General features: G+C 38.6%; 1 protein-coding gene across 1 annotated transcript in view; it reads right to left on the bottom strand.

Annotated features, from left to right (window-relative positions):
• The window catches only part of LOC107046410 (pentatricopeptide repeat-containing protein 1, mitochondrial-like), a 30,602-nt gene extending 4,183 nt beyond the window's left edge, over positions 1-26,419 (bottom strand). The window contains exons 1-3 of the mRNA XM_015269020.1: positions 24,939-26,419; positions 14,101-14,562; positions 13,488-13,719 (exon numbers count right to left, since the gene is read on the bottom strand). Coding sequence (XP_015124506.1) covers positions 13,488-13,719; positions 14,101-14,562; positions 24,939-26,330 — 2,086 coding nt within the window. The 5' untranslated portion in view covers positions 26,331-26,419. The remainder of the gene's footprint in view (positions 1-13,487; positions 13,720-14,100; positions 14,563-24,938) is intronic.
• Between the last annotated feature and the right edge of the window lie 522 nt (positions 26,420-26,941).

Genomic DNA, 26,941 nt, shown 5'->3' on the forward strand with positions numbered 1-26,941 from the left:
TAGATTCCTGTTGGGACTGCTGGCAAAAATCCTTCTAGGTGTCCTTCTGAGTGTCCTAGGTAGAATCCTGTTGAGACTGCTGGGAAAAATCCTTCTAGGTGTCCTTCCGCAATTTAATAAAATTTAGAAAATTCTGAAATTCCGAAAAAATACATGTGGAGTTGATGGTAGTATATTCGGTAGGAATCGTACTCCTTGCACTTCATTCGGTTGGCCCTGGTGTATTTTGGATGCTTCTTGTAAAGCTGAGTCTTATTCATTCATTCCTCGTCCCGACATGCCCTTGCGCCCTTGATATCAGGAGACCTTCATAACACGTCAGACATTTCATTCAACTATCGATACTCCCAAAGACCAGTTAAGCACTGGTAATTCATCAGGGGGCCAGACTCCTTTAAGGTTTGTGACATCCCTGATAAGCTGATACTAAGCTCTTTAGCATGGTTGGTATGGCACCTGGCATATTGGGTGATAAATAGAGGTATCCAAATGGTATAGGGGATGAAGAATCTATCATCAGGGACAGAGTCTTCTTCAATCACCGGCGTGATTTTGCCATGGAGATTTCGGCGGATAGCTGTTACCATTCTCTTCAGCCTTTCTGAGAGAATTCTCCCGATGAGACTTTGGAGGATAATGCAAATAATCTCTTCAGTATCTTCAGCACGATTCTCCCGCGGCGACTTTAAAGCTTCCGTAGGATAATTCTCGCTAGAATTGTCAACAAGAATCTACTTAGGACACTCAGAAGGACACCTAGAAGGATTTTTCCCGGTAATCCCAACAGGAATCCACCTGGGACACTCAGAAGGACACCTAGAAGGATTTTTCCCGGTAATCCCAACAGGAATCCACCTGGGACACTCAGAAGGACACCTAGAAGGATTTTTCCCGGTAATCCCAACAGGAATCCACCTGGGACACTCAGAAGGACACCTAGAAGGATTTTTCCCGGTAATCCCAACAGGAATCCACCTGGGACACTCAGAAGGACACCTAGAAGGATTTTTCCCGGTAATCCCAACAGGAATCCACCTGGGACACTCAGAAGGACACCTAGAAGGATTTTTCCCAGCAGTCCCAACAGGATTTTACCAAGGACACGCAAAAGGATTTTTCCCATCAGTCTCAACAGGATTCCACCTAGGACACTCAGAAGGACATCTAGAAGGATTTTTCCCATCAGTTCCAACAGGATTCTACCAAGGACACTCGGAAGGACACCTAGAAGGATTTTTCCCAGCAGTCCCAACAGGATTCTACCTAGGACACTCAGAAGGACATTAAGAAGGATTTTTCCCATCAGTTCCAACAGGATTATACCTAGGACACTCAGGAGGACACCTAGAAGGATTTTTCCCAGCAGTCCCAACAGGAATCTACCAAGAACACTCGGAAGGACACCTAGAAGGATTTTTCCCAACAGTCCCAACAGGATTATACCTAGGACACTGAGAAGGACACCTAGAAGGATTTGTCCCATCAGTTCCAACAGGATTATACCTAGGACACTCAGAAGGACACCTAGAAGGATTTTTCCCAGCAGTCCCAACAGGAATCTACCAAGGACACTCGGAAGGAAACCTAGAAGGATTTTTCCCAGCAGTCTCAACAGGATTCCACCTAGGACACTCAGAAGGACACCTAGAAGGATTTTTGCCAGCAGTCCCAACAGGATTCCACCTGGGACACTCAGAAGGACATTTAGAAGGATTTTCCCCAGCAGTCCCAACAGGAATCTACCAAGGACACTCGGAAGGACACCTAGAAGGATTTTTCCCAGCAGTCTCAACAGGATTCTACCTAGGACACTCAGAAGGACACCTAGAAGGATTTGTCCCATCAGTTCCAACAGGATTATACCTAGGACACTCAGAAGGACACCTAGAAGGATTTTTCCCAGCAGTCCCAACAGGAATCTACCAAGGACACTCGGAAGGACACCTAGAAAGATTTTTGCCAGCATTCCCAACAGGATTCCACCTGGGACACTCAGAAGGACACCTAGAAGGATTTTTGCCAGCAGTCCCAACAGGATTCCACCTGGGACACTCAGAAGGACATTTAGAAGGATTTTCCCCAGCAGTCCCAACAGGAATCTACAAAGGACACTCGGAAGGATACCCAGAAGGATTTTTCCCAGCAGTCTCAACAGGATTCTACCTAGGACACTCAGAAGGATACCCAGAAGGATTTTTCCCAGCAGTCTCAACAGGATTCTACCTAGGACACTCAGAAGGATACCCAGAAGGATTTTTCCCAGCAGTCTCAACAGGATTCTACCTAGGACACTCAGAAGGATACCCAGAAGGATTTTTCCCAGCAGTCTCAACAGGATTCTACCTAGGACACTCAGAAGGATACCCAGAAGGATTTTTCCCAGCAGTCTCAACAGGATTCTACCTAGGACACTCAGAAGGATACCCAGAAGGATTTTTCCCAGCAGTCTCAACAGGATTCTACCTAGGACACTCAGAAAGACACTAAGAAGAATTTTTCCCCTCAGTTTCAACAGGATTCTACCTATGACACTCAGAAGGACACCTAAGAGGCTTTTTTCCAGCAGTCCCAACAGGTGTCCACCTAGGACACATTCCAGGATGGCTATAGTTATCCTCTCCAGCATCTCCAATAAAATAAATTCACCTAGGGTGAATCTAAGAGGCTGTGGAGTATATTGCCGGGAAAATTATGTGAATATAGTGTGGCAATGTACACTATTTTCACATAATTTTCCCGTCATTTAGGACAGGGACTCTATTTATCAATTCGATCCTATAATTATGGATCATCCCATTCCCCCCCTCTTTACACCCGAATAAAATCTCAAGCGTTTGAAAAAAAAAGAAGAAAAAAGATCAATTTCAGAAAATTAAATCAAAGGTAACCTCCAATTTTATGACATTCCAGTTGTTTTGTTTTTTTTTTCATTGTTCGATTCAGGCACGGCACCCCCATGATTTTAGCGACACGAACTTCCGGGCCCTGATGATAACTATTTTTTCCTCATTTCTCAGGTGCAAATTTTAGACGAATAACGAATGTTTCCAACCATCCCCTCGACCATTATAATGATTGCTCAAGAATGATCGTATGTTGCAACCCTTCATCGAGGTGTCATCTTGGCGAGTGCGAAAGTTGTCCTGGGACTTCCGTTCTTAACACGACTTTGAATCGACTAATGGAGGAAGCAAAGATCGATACCACCACCTCCAAAAATTGAATCTTCACTCCGCGAGCCAAACTTGAAACTCTCACCAAAAGTACCACAGAGTTCATTGAAGATTTTTGCGAGAAAATCAAACATCTCTCACCACATGCATTCATTTCTAAACAACAGTCATCATTCATAAAAGAGCAGAAAGAGTTACTGCAGGACAACGAATTTCGGGTGGTTTGTGACTTTGCAGAGAAATATGCCTTCGTCGTACAAGATGCGGCGTCAGGATTTCATTGGAATAACGACTCAGCGACTGTGTATCCAGTGGCCATTTATTTTAAAGATGATGATGTCATCGGTTATAAAAATCTTTTGATAATATCGGATTGTTTATCACACGATACAGTGGCATCAGAGGAATCAATGAAAATGCGATGAAAATTTTTTACTTCTCAAATGGGGTACCACAACAATATAAAAATCTTAATAACTTCATCAACTTGTATTATCACGAAGAAGATTTTGGAATCAAAGCCGAATGGCATTACTTTCCAACTGCCCATGGCAAAGGGCCTTGCGACGGCATTGGAGGTGCGGTGAAGAGACGAGCGGCACGAGCTAGCTTTCAGCTCCCTCCGGATGAGCAGATCACTACTCCTGAACAATTGTACGACTGGGCTTCGGATCCGACTCATCTGCGAAGTATAATCGTAAGATATTCATCCCGAAACGATTATGATGAAATGAAGACATTCCTTCAGACACAATTCGCTACTGCTAAGGCTATCCCGGGCACTCACCAAATTCACTGTATTATTCCTGACACTGATGGTTATCTTTTAGTGAAATGTTTTTCACGTTCCGAGGAATTCGAGCGTCCTAGTGTGATTAAAAGGCCCCGAAAGAAGACGATGATCATCCAGAAACCAGCGAAAAATTCAAAGAATGGACGAAAGAACACGAAGGTTCCGATCAAAAGACAAAAAATGACGAAAAAATGAAAAGTGATCATCACGGACACTATGGGCATATGCATTGTTGTAACCATCTGCCTTCTTATTTTCATGTGAATTACAATTGTCAGGATGAGAAATGGAATATTGGTCATAAGGTTTCGTGGAAAGGATGTCATTTGTCTCTATCATCTCAGAGTCCTACCTCTATAGTTTGGTATTATAAATCATGATTTCAGTACTATCGACTCAGGAAAGTGCTTCTTGATGAGAATACGTTCATATCATATGAACTGAGACGATTGCTTTCGTATTTGAATGTGAAAGTGATGGAAAACTGGCATGGGTTCAATTACCTCTACTTCAGTCAGTGGAAATATGCGAATAACTCCGTAAATAAAGGAGATAGGTGAAAAAGTCATATAACAACAATTTTTCAGATTTTATTGAGAAATATTTTTTGTCTGAAACTTTTTTCAATATCTCCAATCATTCCGATCGAAAATTGATTCGAATAGCTGTAAAATCATGATACGTAAAAAACATCTTCGGATTCGAATTCAGCGCGCCAAAAAAGATATAGGAAGAATATAAAAAAAAATCTATTCCTTCAATACCATGGAAGATTTTTTAGAAATTTTGGGAATTTTTTCAGATTTTTTGGAAGTGGCGTTTTTTGTTACCTTTTGAGTCGATTTAAAAATAACTTGATAATAGGAAAAATCTGAAAAAAATCTGGGGTCTTTTTGAGGTAGATTAACCATATAAAAAATCGCGGACCAAATCGGAGAGGTTGAGGTCACGGGCTGGTCGAGTTGGCATGGAATGCCCCATAAGCAACTAATAAGAAGAAAAATATTAGGAAAAAACAGAAAGAAAGTAATACAAGCAATAGAGTAATACAAGAAATTAAGAGGAAAGGAGCAGCCCACATAGGAAATACCAGTATTGGAAAAACGGGCCAAGCGTGGCACAAGCCTGGGCTTGCCAAGTCTGGGCGCCCAAGCTTGGACCGAGGTTCGGCCATCCCTGGGGACCAGGACTTGAGTCTCGGGGGAAGGACGGGTAACCGAGCCTTGGTTGACAGATCTGGCCCAGCCTTGGCCAAACATTGTCGTGCCGGAGCTCGATAACCAAGTCCCAACCAGCGGTGGCCCGGAGCTTGGTCATTGGGCTCCAGCCGTTGGTGTAATTGTAAGAGTTAAGTCGCAAGGGTGAGATGATGAGGGTGGAATCATAAGGGTAAAATCTGAAGAGTAAAATTGTAAGGGTCAAATCGCAATAATGGAAAGGGGCGAAAAAATCATAAGGCTGCCATTGTGAGGGTTGAATGGTAAGGGTGGAATCTTGAGGGTAAAATTTTGAAGGGTGTAATCGTAAAAAAATGGTGACATTGTAGGTACTGAAGTCACATGTTACTCGCTAATTATTACGAAAAGAAGAAGAATCGTCATTCAACATTAATCATCATTGTCACAATTATTATTGTAATTAATAATTATTGTAATTGTTATTCATTATTGAATTAATTTACCGATTAAACTATAGTTGAATCACTTAATAGTTCTATCAACTGAATAATAAAACGTTCAAGTCGAAAAAAAACAGAGATGGAATTAATATGGACGATTTAAAGTAGAGGTTTTACGAATTGGGCGGTGGGCAAGTGGTTGGGGCGTCGGATTAGTAGTCGTGAGGTCGTGGGTTCGAGCCCACACTAGGGTAATATTTTAAGTTAACAAAATCGGTTTTTCAGCGATGATTGCGTTAGGGTTCGGTAGATAGGGCACAATTAATACTAAAAATCATCCTAAAAAATGTTAATTATTTTGTTTTTGTTATTATTGATAATTGCCATGAATAGTTTGGCCGCCAGCCCGGCGTCTGTCGCATGACGGTATTGATTTTTTTTCCTCGTTAAACTTGTTACGAATGCTGAGGAGTAATATTGAATTACTTGTATTTCAATCACCCATATCATATTCATGTAATTAAGTAATGTTTAATTGAGCCTGACCAACGACTGGCAACCAACGGTTCCATGTCTATATCTCACAAAACAAACTCAACACGTCAATTCAACACACGACATTTCAACACACAACAAATTCAACACCAACAAAGTCAACACAATCAAACTCATCACAACACAATTTAAACATGCATAATAATCAACAAAAATCAAACAAAAACACCATTACATGTACTCTGGATGTCAACAAATACATCGAAAATATCACCATTGGGCATCCAAAGGAAAAGACAATAAAACTCCCAGCTATCTTCATAGCATCCAACCCATANACATCGAAAATATCATCATTGGGCATCCAAAGGAAAAGACAATAAAACTCCCAGCTATCTTCATAGCATCCAACCCATATACATTTGAAATATAAATATATAGACACCAATACGAAAAAACAAACGAAACCAACCCAACCGTATACCTGACAATCGAAGAATAATCAGTACGGTGTAAACTCTGATCGAGCACACAAGCATCATCATGCCGTTACATTTTGTAATAAGTCAACGAGGTAAACGACAACTAACTAGGCATCGCCCACAACATCAAATCATAAATAATAATGATAAACCTATGGAATATACTCACTTGCGCTGATCAAATGTATATAACCACGTTCACTTAATAATATACTTAGATGTGTTTTTTGTGAAAAATAAAATGATATGTTCAAATAAATTGATGTTGAAATTGAATATGATGGAAAAACCGAATGATGAAATAGTTTTGGTAGAAAATGAAAATGTTGAATTGACGTGTTGTGTTGAAAAGACGCCGTGGAGTTTAAACGTGTCACCGCAATCAACGCTGGGCCGAGATCGGCGTCCAGACCTGGCCCGATGTTATCATCCCAGGTTTCAACCAAGTCCGCCGCGGCTCCGGTCTTTTTTCCTACGTGGACTAAGGGGAGATGAGAGGGATTAGAGTCCATATAGGTCTAAGGCGTCTAAGGGTCGGACCCTTCATGTAAAACTCAGTGAGTCCAAAGATCCGATAAGTGTAAGAGTTAGTTGAGTCTGAAGGATCACGCGAATCTAAGGATCAGTTGAACCTAAGGGTCAAAAGACTAAGAAGGGTCAGGCGAATATAAGGGTCAGTTCAGTAAAGGTCAGATAAGTAAAAGGCTCAGTTGAGTTTAAGGATCAGTTGTGTTCAAATGTCAGTTGAGTTTAAGGGTCAATTGAGTTTCAGGGTCAAATGAATCTAAGGGTCAGATGAGTAAAAGGATCAGATGAGTATGAGGGCCAGATGGTTTTTTTTCTTATCAATAAGCATAAAACCTTCAGCATAGGGCCAGATGGATATAAGGGTCAACCGAGTCCGAACAATCACACGAATCTGAGGGTCAAAAGGGTACGAAGGGTTAGGTGAATATAAGGGTCCGTTGAGTATGGGTCACATAAGTAGAAGTCTCAGTTGAGTTTAAAAGTTAGATGCGTCTTAGTGATAGTTGAGTTGAAGGGTCAGATGGGTCTAAGGATTAGTCGACTCCGAAGGATCATGCGAATTTGAGGGTCTGTTGAGTAAGGATCAGATACGCAAAAGCTTCAGTTCAGTTTCAAGATCAATTGCGTCCAAGGCTCAGTTGATTTTAAGGGTCAGGCGAATCTAAAGGTCAGATGAATAAAGGCTGAGTTGAGTCAGATAACCTTTGGCTTACCTGACCCTCAGAATCGATCTGACCCTCAGACTCATTTAACGCTTATCCTCGTCTTAAACTCATCTGACCCTTACACCCAACTGGCCCTTAAATTCAATTGAGGTTTTTAATTACCCTACCCTTACAAAACAGACCCTTAGATTCGCCTGACCCTTCGTACTCTTTTGACGCTTAGGCTCAACTCACCTTTAAACTCAACTGACATTTAATCTCAACTGAGGCTTTCACTTATCTGACCCTTAGATTCGCGTAATCTTTTGGACTCAACTCACCCTTATACTCATCTGACCCTTATATTCAATTGATCCTTATACTCAACTAACCCTTCTGACTTTTGGACCCCACTCACCCTTCAGACGCACGATTGTTTGAACTTCGAACTAATGTTATTAATGTACTAACACTAATAATTTAATTACGTGAGTCTTTAACACAGTAATAAATTTTTCAATTATCGTCAATAATGACCTTGATACAATCAAATGTGGACGTCGAAACTTACAACGTACGTTAACAGAAAACAAACGTCATTAACGTTGAGAGCACGTTTAATATACGGTGGATATTGAGTTTTTTCAACGTCCATGGGCCTTCACGTTGAGATAGGTTGAAAGTACGGTAAAAATTCAGCGGAGAATTTGGACATCAAAACATTGAAACTACGTCGGGAGATCCGGTAAAATTTTGACTCGGGTTTGCGCACTTCACAATTAGGCACTGGGTTTTTAGAGAAGAGATATTCGTGGGTCATTCTGGTATGTCCAATCCGTAATCTGGACAAAATGCATTGGTTGAGACGATCGGATAATAGTGGGAATCTTTGCCAAATGTTTTCTCTGCTACTATGCAGTTTTGATGTTTAAGATGTCCAAGTGATGTTCCAATTTTTTCTAGTGTACTTTTGAATAGTTTTCGAACAGCTTTCTGAGAAACACTCAGGGTGAGATCCTCTCCCTCTGTCGTTGCTCTTCGTGCTTTAGAATCATCGTTGTTATTTCCTCTGATCCCTTGATGAGAAGGGATCCAAGCTAGGACGATATCAATTTGGTCTTTTTTCAGCTTCAGAAGTTTCTGTTCGAGATTGCGTCGATGACAGATTTGGAGTCCAACAGGATGATGGCTTTATTCTGTTTTCTCTCATTTATTAATAATATTGCTTGTGCTATTGCAAACATCTTAAATGAAAAAATAGTAAAACTTTCTGGGAATTTGTAGATGAACCTTTTTTCATTAAATATCACCGTACACCCTCTATTTCCCTCCAAGATAAAACCATCGGTGTAGATTTTTGTGTGATCAGGGTATTTGTGCATCATCTCATTGAAGAGATTCATATAAACTGTAGCGGAAGTTTCAGTTTTACCATCAGTCATTTCACAAAGTTCAGTGTTGATTTGGAGTCCAAGGTTATTCCAGGGTGGAATAGGGTGATTTCTTCTATTGACGACACTGAGAAGACCTAATTCCTCGATTGCTTGAGTGGCTCTTAAGGATTTTCTACATGTATTCGCAAAAATATAAGAAATTGATGAAATTTTTTTTAAAGCTTCTCCAATCTATTACAGAACCGTATGAAAAATTCCAGATTTTTTTGATACCCCAGAACAAAGTTATGATTTAAAAAAAAAAAAGCAATTCAACCCGTGTTCTCATGGGAAATTCACAAAATCTTAGAAAAAAGTCGGAAAAATGCTTCTATCGTGATGAAACTTTGCACACAGTTAAAAAATGATCAAACGCACAATCGCTATATTTTTTTCAATCGATCAGATCAATAATTTGGAACGAAAAGTTGAGAAAACATCGAAAATTTTTGATCGACTGAAATTCCTGCGCGCGCAGCTCCAACATGCGACAGCGTCGCAACAGTTCTATAGATAAATGGGAACGCGCCAAATACAAAAGTGCATAGTATTTCTGTTGCTCCGTGGATAGGTGAATGAATAAAATCTGTAAACGAAGTTATAAATGAAAGAAATTATGCTTCGTGAAAAATATAAGAAAGTATGATCAACGTGTTTTTATCTTGTTAAATGGTTAAACAGTTTTCCCGTTGAAACGTAACATCGATGACATCGTGGCCAGTGATGAGTGATGAGGTTATGTGACTGGAGCGCACTTTGAGAGAGAACTGAAGACGAATTTCCACATACACTGAACTAAAATATTCCACGAAATTTCACACAATATTTTTTAAACATTTTCTGTTCCCTCGAATATCACCGTCAATGCAGAAATTATAATTGTTTTAGTTGTCGGTTAGAATGCGGAGGTAAACAGTCTAGAGTGGCTGGGGAGCCAACGTTACCAACTCGCCTCACCCAAATTTTGTAGTGGGCGACGTTGCCTCTGTTCCGAACTGAATTTTTATTATTTTAACAATTATTAAATACAATTATAAAAAAATTCTAATGTAATTGACGTATTGCCATGACGAATATATGATATGAAAAAAATTTTAATCCCAGTAAAGTCGCCAAATAGCACCTCAACGAGGTAATTGAAAGCTCGATTTTTTCGGGTTCAGGGATTGGAACACTTACGAAAGTCATACCCCTCTACACCTCCCCCCCCCCCCCCCGCTACGGTGCATGTAGAAAATCCTTAATAGAATCGGTTGGGGGAGGAAAACTTTTTCCCTGAAAACTGGATTTAGGGATGACTGTGGAGTCTGTTCTATTTTAACTATTTTTTCTGAGTCTTTTATGGACAGAGGAAAGTATGCTATGCATTGCTCCTTTCTTCTCAGATGAAGAGGGTATTCTCGAGCTTCCACTAAAATGCTTGCATTAGGGCTGCTACGAAAAGCCCCTAGGGCCAATCGTAGGGATGTGGTTTGAATGGAATTGAGTTTTGCCAGGAAGTTGTCTGGCTAAACCGTAAATGATAGCCGCATAGTCTAGTCTCGAACGAATTATTGGCTGATAAGTATCAGGAAGTATTTGTTGGTCTGCTCCAAAATTTTTTGAAGCCAGAGCTTTAATAACTTGGATTCTCTTATTGCATTCAACTTTCTGATTGTTTACATGGCTTTCCCATGACAGGGCTGGGTCGAACGATAATCTTAGTGTCTTCATAGATTCAGTTTGGATGAGTTCTGAATCTTCTAATTTGAGCCTTGCTTGAGAGGTGTCGATGCTCCTGGATTTGCTCATTATCATAAATTGGGATTTGGGGGCGGAGAACTTCAATCCGGATTTTTTACATCATGAGACCAAACTGTTTAAATTACCTGGACGTATGTTGAGGGTGGTGCTGAGACTCTTCCCCGAGCAAAGGATTGTCAGATCATCCGCGAACAAGAGTTTTTTCACTGGGGCTCGGATGCTGGAAAGTACGTCATTTATGGCAATTAGGAACAAGGTCACACTGATCACGGAGCCCTGAAGGATTCCATTTTGAATTTCAATTTCGTCGGAAAAATGACCTCCCACTCGTACTTGGATTTTTCTGTCCTTGAGAAAATTTCTAATGTACTCCACCAGATTTGCGTGGAATCCCATTTTTACGACAATCCCTAGGATCCGAGCTCTCCATACAATCTCGTAGGCTTTCTCTATATCCATCGCTATCATCACTACGTGATCATTTGCCAAGGCATTGCAAACGAGGTTGTGGAGCTTTGCGAGGTGGGTTGTAGTTGATTGGAATTGTCTGAATCCACTTTGATGATTTGAGAACCATTCTTCTTCTTCGAGGGCCCACTTCAATCTCCTATTTACCATCTTTTCCAAGATTTTTCCAAGATTGCAGGTGAAATCAATTGGACGGTCGTTAGAAGGCTTCGAATGATCATTTCCGGGTTTAGGAATGGACACGACTGTCGCAAGCCTCCAACCCTGTGGAAAGGAACGGGAATTCCACATGGGATTATAGAGTTTCAAAATATATTGAAGACTATTGGTACTCAGATTTTTAAACAGAATGTTTAGAATTCCATCTTTCCCCAGGACTGGAATTTCCTGAGGACGAGAGAGCGAATTTGAGTTCATCCATGCTGAAATTGGAGTTGATGCTTGAAGTGATTCTTGGATTGATGGGTTTCACGTTTGAGTGAGGATTGTGAGAAAACTGCTTGAATTTCTTCCTCTATAGGGTCTAACTGTTTCTCTTGGTTGATTTTGAAAGCAAGGAAATCTGGATGGTAGTTTGAGTCACTAGAATTGTCTGCGAAGGTTTTCGTAAGAAGGTTTGCAATTTCCGGTACACTAGTGACATTTTCTACTTCAGAATTTATTAGTACTCGAGAGATTTTTGAGTATTTGTGGCCTTTGATTCTGCTAATTGCTCCCCAAATTTCACTGTTTGTCATTTGTCGTTTTTTTAGTGCAGATATGAGGGCTTTCATATAATTGAAAAAGGATTCTATCAACGTTCTTCTGGCTTTTGCACGCAGTCTCTTGTGTTCCATTTTAAGTTCTTCATTATCTTCATGTTTTTTATATCTATTGAAGGTGTGTTTGCATTCTCTGATGTCTACGGAGCATTTATCGTTCCATCAAGGTAAAGGTTTTTTCCCGAATTTACCGGAAACGAGTGGAATATTTTCGTTGGCTGCCTTAGAAATTAGATCCGTCAGTTCTTCAAGGAGATTGTCAATGGATAGTGAGGAAAGATCGGGATCTTCCAAACTACCCATTAATGTGTCTGAGTATTCCCGGAATCCAATTCAGTCCGCCTTCTTGAAGTTCCATCTAGGTTTATTTGCCTGTGATGTGGACGACTCTTGATTTTCAACTTCAACGTCGGGGGTAGAGTAGCGAATGTAGATTGGGAAGTGGTCGCTACATTGAGATATTCGTCGACGCACCACTCTAGATTAGAGACCAGGTCAGCCGAGCAAACTGACAAATCTATAGAGCTGAGATTTCGTTAGTGGATCGTTAGTGTTCAATAAGATCAGGTCCTCGTCGATTAACCAACTTTCGACTATTTTTTCTCGACTGCATGCTCTGGATAAGGGGTCTCCCCAAAAGGGGCTGTGACTATTGAAATTACCAACTATGAGGAAGGGTTTGGGAAGTTGATGGATCAAGTCTTGTAGGCTCAGGAGGTCAAGTGTTTGGCTATTAGGGAGATATACGTTACATATCGTTATTCTGTTGGGAATTTTGACCTGTATTGCTACAGCTTCGAGGGTTGTGACCAGACGAATTTCCTCATTTGGTATGTTTTCTTTGACATTTATTGCAACTCCTCCACTTGCTTTACCACAGTCAACTCTATTTTGACACCAACATTTATATCTTCTCAAACTATTTCCCGATGGTCTCTTAAAATTAGTCTCTTGGAAGCAGAAAAGATCTGGATTGTATTGATTTTGACGATTTTTAATAAACGTGGATCGGGCATTGAACCCGTTTGAGTTCCACTTGATTAAATGCATCAATCCAATGGAAGAACACTTGTAGTTCTATTTATTCAGGAGATAGTGGAGAAGACTCTCCCCTTCCACCAGTGATTTCTTCTAATTTCTCCAAGTCGTGGAATTCCTGGGAAACGATTTCCGGTGACATTGAATCTACATTTTGTTTTCTTTTTCCTTGATAATTTTGGACTTAATTCTCGTAAAACGCCCTTTCATTCCACGAGAACCTAGAAATGGGTACAATTTAGTCAGGATATTACAGGTTTCATCCATGTTAAGCTCGAAATCATTCATTATCTCGACCATTGCTTGTTTACCTTTCGATCTCTCCACAAGATTAACTAGTTGGGGGAAGTAAAGAGCACTCATCTCTTCTTCAACTGGGGCGAATTGTGTTAACATCTCAGCAGGCTCATCGCTTATTTTTCTCTGCTTTTTCGATCTTGGGGGTCGGGTTTTCATGGATTCCTCGTTAGTCTCCGAAATGTCGTCCTCAGAGTTTCCTGTCTCTGAGTCAGCTACCACGTGTTTGGATGCGTCGAGGCTAGCCTGTGAGATTGTCGATGGAGATTTCGGGCATTTATTTGCTGGTGATAATGGGATTATCGGTGATGGTGAACGGAAAGGATCACAAAATGTAAGAGGATCTTCGGGGGGAGTTTCCTCATCCATCCCTTAATGGCTACCGTCAGAAGTGCTTACATTTTGCCCCACTCCGCGAGTTGTTTGGGAATTTAAGATTTGGTCGGTTACTAGCCTCTCGGGACAGTATTTAGCGATGTGACCTTCTTGATTGCACTCGAAACATTTCAAGTTTGTTGAATTAAGAAAGATACGATGGTTGGTACCGTTGTGGTAAACATAGATGTTTGAAGGTAAATCGCTTGCTGAATTAGGACTAACGTAAATATCCCTGCGGTAGCAGCGTACATGATCGAAGCCTTCGCCGGCATCCAATCCTGCTTTCATGAATTTCACTGGGGAAGTTATTTCAATTTTCTTTTCTTTGAGAGGCTTTTCAATAACTTCGTGGGAGATACTGGGACGAACGTTAGAGATGATGATTCTCTGATGTCTTGCGACGAGAGGACTGGCTTGTAGGGTTTTGTTGTTGATTTTGACTGTTTTGAATTCATTTAAGTACTTGTCTGCTAGCTCTTTGGAAGACAGGTAGCAGAAAAATCTCTGTTTAGACATTTTGTAGACGTATTGGATCTGTTTTCTCTCAACATGTGCTGCAATTGCGATTGCATATTTTGTGGCACTGACCTTCTCCAGAGCTTCAAACACAAGAGCTTGATAGTCGGTTGGGAACATTTGTTTTTGTGCTACGGAGACGTAGCTGGCTTTTGTAAGTTTGGGACATTTTAGCTCGGATTCTATTAGGATCCTCTGTAATCAGAGAGATACCCGAGTGGAAATTCTGTTCAGGTCTCGATCAGAAACTGATCAAGTCCGATCCGAAATTCTGATCAGACATATTACGCCTCCATCTTACGTTTTTCCACTAGGGTTTCTCCACCTACCATCATTAGACATTAATTAAATTCATTTTTTTTTTTTGAGAGAAAAAATTAGTAACTTCCTAAACGGGAAACGAACCCGGGACCTCCTCATGTCGCGTCGGGTGCTCTTACTTTTTTTTTGTTTAACCAGGTGTTTATTCAGAAATACAACATTATTTACAGTATATACATTTATAAAAAATAGTATCTAAAAAGTATTTGTAAAGTATCATTTTCAAATAAACTTTGGTCTCTTTTGCGACTCTCGAGTTTAAACAATATCGTAACTTTTAGATGATTACATAACAGAGTATGATTGTGTTTATTTCCGCCAGTTCCCCAGCTTTCATTATTAATTATTGTGCCCAAAAAAAAATATTTAAAGAATTATTCTAGTGTGGAAAAAAAGGCACGTCACTATTTGAAAAAGATAATATTATTGTAATGAATTACAATACGTATGATTTAATAATATCAGAGTACTATTTGAAATTTTTGGTATAATAATTATTAATCTAATTAGTTGATATTTTAGTTTGCACTATGGTAGACTGGTTTTTTCCTCAGCATTTAATTATTATTTTTTGTATTCAGATTGAGATAATTTATAATTGATGAAATATTTTTTGTATTTGTATCTACTTAATCATAGAGTTTTTGGAAATTATTTGTAATTGCTGTGATAATATCTCGTTTCATAACAGAGACCCAAAAGGGGATTTGTTCAACATCAGGTCGATCATTATTTCCATGATTTTTGTTAATATTGTTCATGGTTTGCATTGGATTGTGAATATAATTTTTTGAATTATTGGAAGAAACTGAGTCTGCACATGTGTACTCTCGACTAACTTTTGTACTTATTTTTTGAATTTGGTCATTCACCTATTGATTTCTGATTTGAGAATTAGATTTAGCAAGTTCATTAGTAATTTTGAAATATAAACAACCTTTATAGTTAGCTGGATGACCAGAAAATTGACAGTTAGCGCATTTTAATAGTGCTTTATCTGAATCTTTAGATAATACACATTTTCCAGGTTCATGATTTTTACTGCATTTCACGCAACGAAATGCAAGAGAGCAATTAACACTGGAGGTCCTATTCTTTGACAATTTTTACATTGAAAAAATTGTTTTTTTCTCAGGGGTTCTCATTTGATTTTTTGATATAAAATAACTTTAATTTTTACTAGCAGAGATAATAGTGAATCGTTGGATATTTGAATAAGATAAACATAATTCTTTGAATTCTTGTTGAAGAACGTTTTCGTAACTTTTAGAATTTTCACATTACTTAAATGAAGATCATTGAATTCTTTGTGGATTTCATCATCGGTGAAGGTCCCAAATAATCCTTTCAAAACAATTGTCTTTGCTTTTTCACTTTTTAGAGTATAAGAATAGAATTGAATTTTGTTTTTCGATAGTATTTCTTTGATTGATCTAAAAATTTCAATTTCAAGAGGAGAAATTGTTACACTCGATGAATCATTGTATTGTTTGTGACCTTTTCCTAATTTCAATTAAATAAATACTTGAAATGATGAGAGGGTAATTGAAAGAAAAAGGGCAATTAAGGGGTTAAGTATAAATCATGAAATATATTCTCTGAACTTTACAATTAATAGATCGTCAGAAGACGTCAAACAGGCCTTTACTTGAGATCTAGGGGAGTGGGGGAGGCCAGGCAACTTTTGTACACGTAAAAAGGGGATGACTCTAATGCAGATAAAAGGGGAGAAGCTAGTTGTGTCGAGGGAAGTAATCGAAAGCGATAACTAAATCGGATAATTTAGTGAGGGACAAAAAGAAATGTGTGCGCTCACCGTTGGGGGGTATGAAGGGCAATATTGTGGGGACAAGAGGGAAAATAAAGGGGGTAACTCGTACTCACGACGGGACTTCACTCTGGCGAACACGTGGGAATTCCACCGGCGCCTTGCACTCCTTCAAAATACCAGGGCGTTTTCCTGGAGAGCCTCCTTTCCACCTCGGGGTTTCCTGGGCACCAATACTAGAGCTGGGATGAGCTCAATGTATCAAAAGTCCTCTTTTAATCCGCCAAATAACTTCCGGGCGAATTTTACTGTATTCACTATTTACTACTTTCGGGGCACGTGGCGACTCACGGGGCAGCTAATGCACGAGTGACGGTCTTTTCTTTTCCTTCGCGATTCGTGGGGGTGCGTCAGGTGTCGATGTCCTTCGGTTTTTAATTTGGGAGCAATCGGGGCCAATCAACACGGGTGAGTGGTGACGATGACCACAATCCAGGGATGTCTCACAAGGGTTTATTGCAGGTGTTGAATATTCGGGGGTCCAGTATGGGGAATTTCCAGGGGGCGATGGCTTCTCCAATTAATCGGGTGGGGGCGGAACTGATGTCTTCCTTCGGCTGATGTCTTCGTGATGTCCAGGGGCGGGGGTAGAGGGGCGATGAGGAGAAAAGCGAGGGAAGAGGTAACCAACGGTGGCGAGAATTTGCGGTTTTAGGGGGCAGTGTGTGTTGGGGAAAAATATGTATAAAAATAATAAAAATTAAATAATGTGCCTCGTCACATGTCTTAAATGGAAATGTCCTTCAAAATTCTTATCTGTATTGAGTATGAGGTCAGCTACCTGCATTAGCGAAAGGCCGTACACGTGTATCGGTGGGGGCTTCTTTGTTGTGTGAACTGTGTGTCTTGGAGTATTGGTATCGCTACGAGTTTCTGTCTCACTCGCACTCTCTGCATTCGATAGGCTGCTGTATATGTCTAGTGGTGATTATGTTGGACTTCTATTTATAGCACGAAGGGTGGTCGCAGTTTGGCGACGTTTCGGCAATTCCCAGCGTTTCTCTGAATCGTCTCTATTGTCCTCCGAATTTGATGAACAATTCGGGGAAAATTCGTGATGCCGATCGACCGTTGTCGGCGTAATATTTGAGTTTACTAGATCTTTAGTAGAGGAAATCCTTACTGGATTTTTTGATCGATTAATCTTGGAGGGATTAAAGTTGTTCACTGACTCCTATTGGAAACCGATGGGTATTTGAGATGAACTCTAGTATTCCGAACCATTAGCACTAAGTACTGCCAAACAATGGTTCGTATGAAACTTGAATTAGTTTTATTATTGCTTTCACTTTGTTGTTGAGTTCAAACACATTATTAATGATGCTAGATAAGATCAGTATTTTCGTAAATACGATATACAGACAGTAGCGTCGTTTAGCGTGACGCACGTCTGAACACCTTCACTGCCAAAGGCAGACTGTCCATCGGGTGCTCTTACCTGCTGAGCTACCAGGACACTTACGAATTTCACTCTTAAATTCACTCATACCCGAGTAGAAATTCTGTTCAGGTCTCGATCAGAAACTGATCAAATCCGATCCGAAATTCTGATCAGGCATGTTACGCCTCCACCTTATGTTTTTCCACTAGGGTACCTAAAGAAAACTTAGTACCTTGGGATTCTCTGTAGCCAGAGAAGATCCCAGAAAAATTATTCAAGGGCAAGAGCCCTTGTGAATGAGGAATTTGTTGTATGAAGAGAGAATTTCCACTTTCTTCACACACTGCGCACTAATCAATTTCGAATAGCTCGGGCAAAATATAAACACGCGGATCGGGGTAAACATACGTCCGAACTCTACGGCCGCTGCCGTCAGACTGAAATGTAGGTATTGTTGAATCCTATGAATCACCATTATTGAAAATTTAATTCATCGGTTAGTTTTCTAAATTTTCGAATTTTTTCGAAAATCGATTGTCCTATGATACCTAAAAATAATGTTCTAAATTGATTGAATGATGGCTTAAAAAAATTGTTGGGATGTCTTTTCGACCGAGTTCGAATCTGCAGGCGACAGCAGTAATCGTTTTTGAATTCATTTGAAAATTTGCAAAAAATTTGTATTTTTGGAAAACCAGAATTCTGGGGATATCTTTGGAGATCATGCTTCAAATGAATCCAATCATAGCTTAAAATATTTGTTTTAATGCCATTAAGTCGAAGTTAAAAGATGATTAGGATAGCTATATTGGTTGATTTGATTTTTATGATGATTGTTGAATATTTCGAATTTTTCAAGAATTTCCCTGAAAGTGAGCTTTCTGATGGTTTTTTCAAATGTGATGTTTCAAATTCATTCAAGTATGCGTAAATAAAATTTTTCTCTTAATATTGCATGGAAAGCCTCAGGGGAGAGATAGAACTGTAAAAAAGCCAATCGGTTGTATAGAAGAAAGGGAGAATAAGAATAATGATGATGATAACATTCAACTAAGTTGAAAATCTGGCAAAATTAGTTAAAAAGAAATCTTATGCAATTTAATAAAATGTAATAAACAATGAATTATACATGATAGAAGAAAATGATGTGCAAAATAACCATACGGAAGCATATTACAAATTTACTACCAAAAATAACTACAGTATATGCAATACAAGAGCAACTTCCCACTTGTTTTTATGTGCGTAAAAAAATACATGCCGCTTCAAATGCCCAATACCTATAGATAGTGATCTAAATTATTTTCTTCATCTAATAATTATCCTTACATATCCATCTAAACTCGATTTAAACGCCTTGTTTATCGTAAAATCACATTTGGGTGCCTCGCCGTCGGATGGCCATACCTTCACATCCTTTAAAAATTTTTTCATTTGACATTTTTTCCTAAAGTCGCTTGACAGTTTCTCCTAAAGAAATTTTTTACAAACTTCCACAAAAAAGGAATTCAATCATCGCAAAAATGATGTTGCGTTACACTAAATTTCAGTTCAATCTGTGCATTACTTTTTGAGATGCACCAATGTCAAGAAATTTTTTTCTCGATATCACGAGAACCACTGCAATACATCAAAAAACGAACGTGTGAAGATTTATAAAAAATTTTATCATGAGGAACTAGCTACCTTCATTTGTTTGCTATAAAACTTTGCGGAAATATCCGATTATTTTGAAATGGTGCCTGTCGAATCAAGTTGTAATATTAGTACGTAACCAGGAAAAGTTTGGATACTAAGTGGCAACTTTCATGCCTATGATAAAATCGCTGAGCTCCGTGAAATTAGCAGATCAGAATCATCGGATTGGGTCGCCATTTACTCAAAAAACGTGCCTTTTATGAGCTTTTTATCTGCAGGAAAAAAAATTTCTGCTCAAACATTTTGGCCAAAAAATCGATTTTTGAGTTTGAGGTGTTTACTTAGCAGACCAGTGGAGTCAAATGAGGATAATCAATGCACAATAGTAAAGAAATAAATATGTACTAATTTTCTGCAGAACAATAATTCTATTTTTCCTGAATTTTCCCCAAAATTCCCAGGACGTCAAATCTGGACCAGTGAGGGTAGGGGTATATCAGGTTTCACCACTGGTAAAACAGTCCGATTACTTCCGACTGGGTGATAAAAAATGAATCGGCTCGGCGTTAATGATGTTTCTGTCTTTGCCCGTTAAATTCCGATTGATTGGTAGGTAGAGTTTGGAGTTTGAGAAAATTATGAGAATTAATGGGAACAAGGGTATGTGGCCGTTATCATCCGATTACTTTCCAAAAAAGTGGTTGATAGATCTCATATTACGTATATAAATATTCAAATGAGCAATAAATATTAAAGATTTATAGGAGCAATATAAGATCTATCGACCACTTTTTTGGAAAGTAATCGGACGATAACGGCCACATACCTTTGGTCCTATTAATTCTCATAATTTTCTCAAACTCCAAACTCTACCTACTAGCCAAAAATCATTAACGCCGATTCATTTTTTATCACACAGTCGGAAATAATCGGACTGTTTTATCAGTGTCGGACCCTAGCATCAGTGAATATGTTCGGAAAAACATGTGGTTCTATTTGAAGTCCATTAGAAATCCTGCTTCCATATGGTAGTAGAAAATTGAATTCTTTTGACGTCAAAATATTCCTTATGATAATATCTATCAAATCAAGTTATTAATGTTTCTACTCAACCAGTTTCAACTACTTTCCATTTTTGTCATAAAATCGGTGTAGGCACAATAACTATCGAAAAAATTGAAATAGAAAGCTCAAATTTGGTACGATTGTAACTCTTATAGTATTACAGGCTGGTATTGAGGAGGGGTGAAATCGGACGAGTAGTTTAGGAGATATTTAACTTTTTGTAAAAATATGCTTTGCTCAATATCTCCTAAACTACTGGTCGGAACGAATTTTTTTTTTTCAAAATCCTCGTCTCCACGGAGAGAAATGTTCAGCAAAAATTACGGAACTGACAGTTCGCTCACTGATTACGGAATCGACTCAGGAAATTTAAGTGACGGTATAGTAATTTTTCACAGGAGATTCAGGTAAAAATTACGGAACGTTCTGGAAAAATTCTGTGATTTTAGGTAAAAATTACGTGACAGTTCCGTAAAATTTCCTACAACCACATTTCGTTCCGGAATTACACTATCGAGGTCAATCAAAATATGAATACCCGTTCATACAAAGTTTTAGAAATATGCGCGTTTTTATAATTTTTTCATCTCAGAGTTGATTCAATGTTGCACAATACACGTAGAAGGTGGAAATATAATTCAAATTTTGGGGTAATAGTTCATTCCATTCAGTCACATTAATAAATAAAATTTTGAGCTGATCGATTCAATACATTTTGGCACAGGGCAATTTATCTGAAAATAGTTTTTGTCGAAAAATGAAACGTCGTCATTCTATCAATGATTTTCGAATCTGTATGACTTAAGAAGTCTTCTACCATAAAATTATGTTCTTTTGTGCTTGATATCATGGCAGTGTTTGATATTGTGACAGACACAAATGTCTAGAGGCTCGCATACATTTTGAGGGTTAAATTTTGTAACAATCATGGATGTCTACATTTCAGGAGCTTTAAGGGTCAGATTATCTGAGAACGAATGCTCTTTTTCATACTTCCCAATCGTGCTCTTGCTATCCACCATGCAGGTGGATAGGGATTAATAACATTGAACACTTTCCAGTAAAGTGAGACTATTGAAAAAATTGATGAACAAAGAAATAAAAATGGTATTTACATTAGTTTCACAGGTGTGATTATAGATATACTATCTCTTGGTATGAAGAATAATAAATTAGGCCATAGTGTAAAGGCCATCATGGGAAAATTGAAGTGCGAAAGAAGGACACTGCAAAAGAATAATCTTAGAAATAACAAAAAACTTATCATTCAACAAATGAAAATAACGATGAAAATAATAAATGAAATCGGTGTCGAAAGAAATATAGATTATCCAAGGAGGATTTTCAGGGGAATTTATCATAGAACCATTGCCACAAATCCCTTCGGAAGCTTATTACCAATGAAATTGGTAGAGAGAGGAAAAATCAAAAGGACCACTAACGAATAAAATGACGGTCTGTCGCTTCTGTAGAATAGGCTCGCAACCCTGCTTGTTTTTCTTTACAAAGCGCCTGAGGTGTCATTGATCTGCATAGTTCAATTCAAGATGACTTCCATGGGCCTCAAAACGAGTGAATATTTTCAAGGTTGCATGTGCCTCAATTTAAAGCCCATTAGAAATTTTCCGCTTGAAAATTTCTGCTGTTCTGGATGAGTCAATAGTTTCAAGAAATAATCTTCTCAATTGGGGGCATTTTTTTCTCCTTCCACAGGGATGATCCATTTCATTTTGGTGTGAATAAATCATGCGTCCAGGTTGTTTTATCCCTTTGAATGGAGAGCATTATCAAGAATTGACTTTTCAATATAATGAGTAGCAATGTACAAAGGAAATCTTGATTCATACTAATCGTTACCTGTGTCACTGTTAATGAGTTAGCAATCGAAATAACTAAAATCACATTAAAATCGTGCGGTTAAAAATGAACACCTTCGAGGAACGAATCAAGTGATCGCCAGGTTGGAAAAATCTTAGAATACATAAAGAAATAAAACTTCGTTTTTAAGGATTTATCCGTAATTATCGAGATTAATTTTTTTTTATTCTTATGACGAGATACAATTACTAGGAATATTAGGGATTCAATCATTGAGATATAAGAACAAATGCAAGACCGGTTTTTTTAATCATTCCACTGGAAATACCTCCGGAAATCACTCGATTAAACGATTAAAGTATGTCTAACTCATCAAATGTTGTGTATCAACCAAGCGATAGTTCTGCATTAAGAATCAAGGCCACGTAGTGCAATTCAAGATAAGTATTCTGAATTCTTTTTTCTAATCGGTGGAGTAGTCATCCATATGCCTCGAACTTAGAATCCTTCTATAGAAACCCATGTGGGCAATTACTTTCGCTTTGTATAGCATAGCCCTTTTTGCTAAGATACTAGCAGCATACTTCCAAATGGTCACTTTGCACATCATATTCGTCTCTGGTATGTAATTCATCGATTTATATCATTTTTAAATTGAATTATATTTCTTCTTTCATCAATTATGTTAAATTTGTTCTGAAAATTCTTGAATCCCATGGAAGCCGTCTTGAATTCAATTATTCAGATGAGTAACAAAAATACCCACTGTCGCCAAGCTCCGAGAAATCTGATATACCCCTACCCTCCACTAACCATAGTTGACGTCCTGAAAAATTCAGGGAAAATTAAGGAAAAATCAAGACATTTCCTTGCAGAAAATTAGCACATATTTAGTTCTTTACTACAGTGCACTAATTATGCTCATTCGACCCCATTGGTCTGCTAGATAACCGCCTCAAAAAAAAAAAAAAATACATTCAATCGCTTACTTTTTGAGATAATTGAGCAAGAAAATTTTCGAGATATCGCTGTATCTCAAAAATGACTTGACCGATTGAGCGGAAATTTCACCCAGATGTGCTCCCAAATAATGTCAATTATTTCACAAAATTTCAGATTTTTCGCATCGACTTTACTCCCTTTTTGTGAAGATTTAGAAAAAAATTCCGAAAAATCCGAACCCACACATTGACATGCACACATTTTCTAAAAACATCATATCTTGACGTTTCATGACATTCTACATAATTTCCAAGCAAAATTAGAAGATCGTAAAAATGAACCGTTACAAAGCTTCCATTCGGAAGTAAAAGTTCTAATGGTCCTTTAATTGGAGAACATAATTTCTCAAAGGCATTGACTCATCTTGGAGCCTATAGAAGCCTTCTTGAATTGGGTAATATCGATCAATGAAGACTCAGGCACATAATAGTCAAGCAGAAAGTTTCTAATGCGCCTTAAATTGGAGCACATGATACCTTGACAGTATCGACTCATTTTCATGCCGACGGTGAAGACTCCGGCGCTTTGTAGTTACGCAGAAAATTTACATACTTTGAAAGTATTGATTCATTATGGGGCCCATGGAAACAATCTTGAATGGAACTATTCAGAACAATAACAATCCAGATGCTTTGTAGTCAAGGAGAAAAATTGCTGAATGAAGCAGAGAATTTTTGGTTCATTTTAAAATTCAGCATGTCTCCCCGAAGGCATCCACTGATAAGGTCCGAGTAACCTGATATATTCTTGCCCTTATCTGATTATATGTGACCTCCTAGGAAATTCGGAGAAAATCCTGGAAAAATCAATCTATTTTCCTGCAGAAAATTAGTACATATTTAATTATTTACTATTGTACACTAATAATTCCCATTCGATCCCACTGCCATGCTAGATAGACGTCCCAAATTTAAAAATCAAATTTCTATCAAAATGTTAAAGGAGAAAGTTTTTTATGGACATCAACGAGAAGCACGTTTCTCCGAAGACATCCACTGAGGCTAGAGTTCGAGGCAACTGATATATCCCTGCCCTCCCCTGACCATATATGACGTCCTGGGAAATTCGGGGAAAATTAAAGAAAAATCAAATGATTTTCCTGCAGAAAATTGAGAAATTCTGCGCTTTACTATTGTACACTGATTATTCCCATTCGACCCCATTGGTCTCCTAGACAAACGCCCGAAATTCAAAAATCGTTTTGCTCAAAATATTGGACAGAATTTTTTTTCTGCAGACAAAGAAGCACATGAAAAGCACGTATTTTTGAGCTAATCGCCAACCCGATGCAATGAGGCTCTAACTATTGACCAGGTGAATATTAAATATACGGTATTTTATATTCACCTGGTGAATAGTTAGAGCCATCCTGAGCCAAATCCTAGACCATAAGGTTTGAAAGCTCACAAGTTCACGTAGAATGTATGGTTTTCAAAGTTTGTAGTGATCTCCATTCATTTTTATGACAAATCGTGTTCTGTTATGGGTAATGACATATACTACTCTTTATTTTCTTACCTTAGCCTGTTTATAATCCTTTCTGAAACTCCTTTTCTTGATCAACATATTGAAAAAGTCGATATCTAAAGGAATCTTGTTGGTTCTTGCCGTATTGATGAGTTTACGTTCAATGGCTACCGAATTAGGCACAACATCTAATAATAACGTCATAGTTTTGGCATCGGGGTGGATCCCATCAGCCTCAAGTCTCTGCATGAATCCATTGAACCCCCCGAACAGGATGAATTTATTTTTCTCATGAATCTCCTCTAACTTGAAATTCTCACACTCTCCCTTATCTTTAACTATAGCCAGTGTTTTTGTCGCAGCCACACAGGTCATCTGAGATCGTCCAGAATTCCTCACGGGCAAACGAATGTTGGAGACCACAGGAGGATGTGACAGCAGATCAGGACTGAATGAATCGTTGATTACAATCCTTGATGCCTCATAATTATGTAGCAGAATATCATTCGTTTTCAAGTTTCCCATTTTAGTGTCTCTGATCGCCCTCAACATGAGATTATATGTCAATAAATCAGGCTTCTTCCTCCACCTCTGCATCATGTGCCAGACTACTAGAGCATGACGCAGGCCATTTTCCCTGTCAGAGATGCAACCATAAAGCAAAGAATTGAAAGTGGCCTTTCCAATTGTCATCTTCTTATCAATCATCTGATCAACTATTTTGAACGCCTCCAGCAGACACTTGTGTCTCCCATATGCCTTTACCAGTGCATTGTAATGCACCTCGTTTAACACTATGTTCTTAAGGATAATTTCCTCCCTAATTCTCTCCAAACGATCCAGAGCAATCTCTCGTTCAGAGGAATTGGCGCAGGCATTAATGACACTCACATACGTTGCAGCATTCAACATCAGTGCTCGCTTCTTCATCGAAGTAAACAACTTCCAGGTGGTATTTAAATCTCCCTGGACGGCGAATGCTCTTAATAGGAGAGTGTACATATATGTAGTTGGCTGATCACGATTGTCCTTCACTAAATTGAGTACTTTCACTGCTGATTCTAAATCTCCTTTTCTAATACGTTCCTTTATCAAATCTGCATATTGACCCTTAGAGAGTTTTAGTCTTCTTGGAACTGTTGCTTCAGTTTTTTCAAATTGCTCTTGTTCTCGTTCATCGGGATCTAAAGGAAATTCCTCGAATTTATTACCTCCGATGTCACCAAAGATGTCTGGATCCCTAGATACGAATTTCTCAACAGTGTAGAATCGATTGTGACTGCGAGATAATTGTTTCTGGTTTTGAAGTCGAAATAAAAAAAAGTCTGACACTGTTGAGGTTAAAGACGCATTTTTCCCAAGTTGGTGACTATTCTGAAGGCTTCGCACAACACTCAAATACTTTAGCGACGTTCGTAGAGGATTTGAAAGTATTGATAACATTGCTGTACTAATTCAATCACTTAGCAATATTTTGTTGCCTGTCTATATAAATACGTGCATTATTGTTTGTAGAGAATATATCGGGCAGATCAGAGATTATAGGGGAGATGAGCAGGGCCAATGTAAAGTGTTCAACAGCAAAATTAGTAGCGGTGGCGCATGAACTACGATGGAGCGTGCGGAACTGTTGGTATGGTAGGGCCAGAGCATAAATTTATCGATAACCGGAAAGGGGTTCTCAATACGGTAGTTCCTCGCATTTTGTAATAATTGTCAGGAATATAAAATCGAACATATTATAATCAATAGTATAATGAATACAGAATCTAATGATCTAAAAGTCTTTTCCTTTTTCTCGACATATTTATTATTGACACGTAGGTCAAAAAATTCATAGAAAATCCCAGCGCTGTCGCTGGAAAACTCTAGTTTTCCAGTGATTCTATTGAATAATTGTGCAGATTTTGTTTTTTTTTTACTATAGTAATGTTCGATTATATATATTTATTCCCCCCCTGAGTGAGAAAGGAATATGTATCGCGCTCGCTCCCACTCATTCTCGTCTCCGTCGCGTTGACACGTGCCCGTCCTCCGCAAAACTTAACGAGTGC

Source organism: Diachasma alloeum, unplaced genomic scaffold (genome assembly GCF_001412515.2).
Source record: "Diachasma alloeum isolate Michigan unplaced genomic scaffold, Dall2.0 Dall_scaffold_01362, whole genome shotgun sequence".
Lineage (NCBI taxonomy): Eukaryota > Metazoa > Arthropoda > Insecta > Hymenoptera > Braconidae > Diachasma > Diachasma alloeum.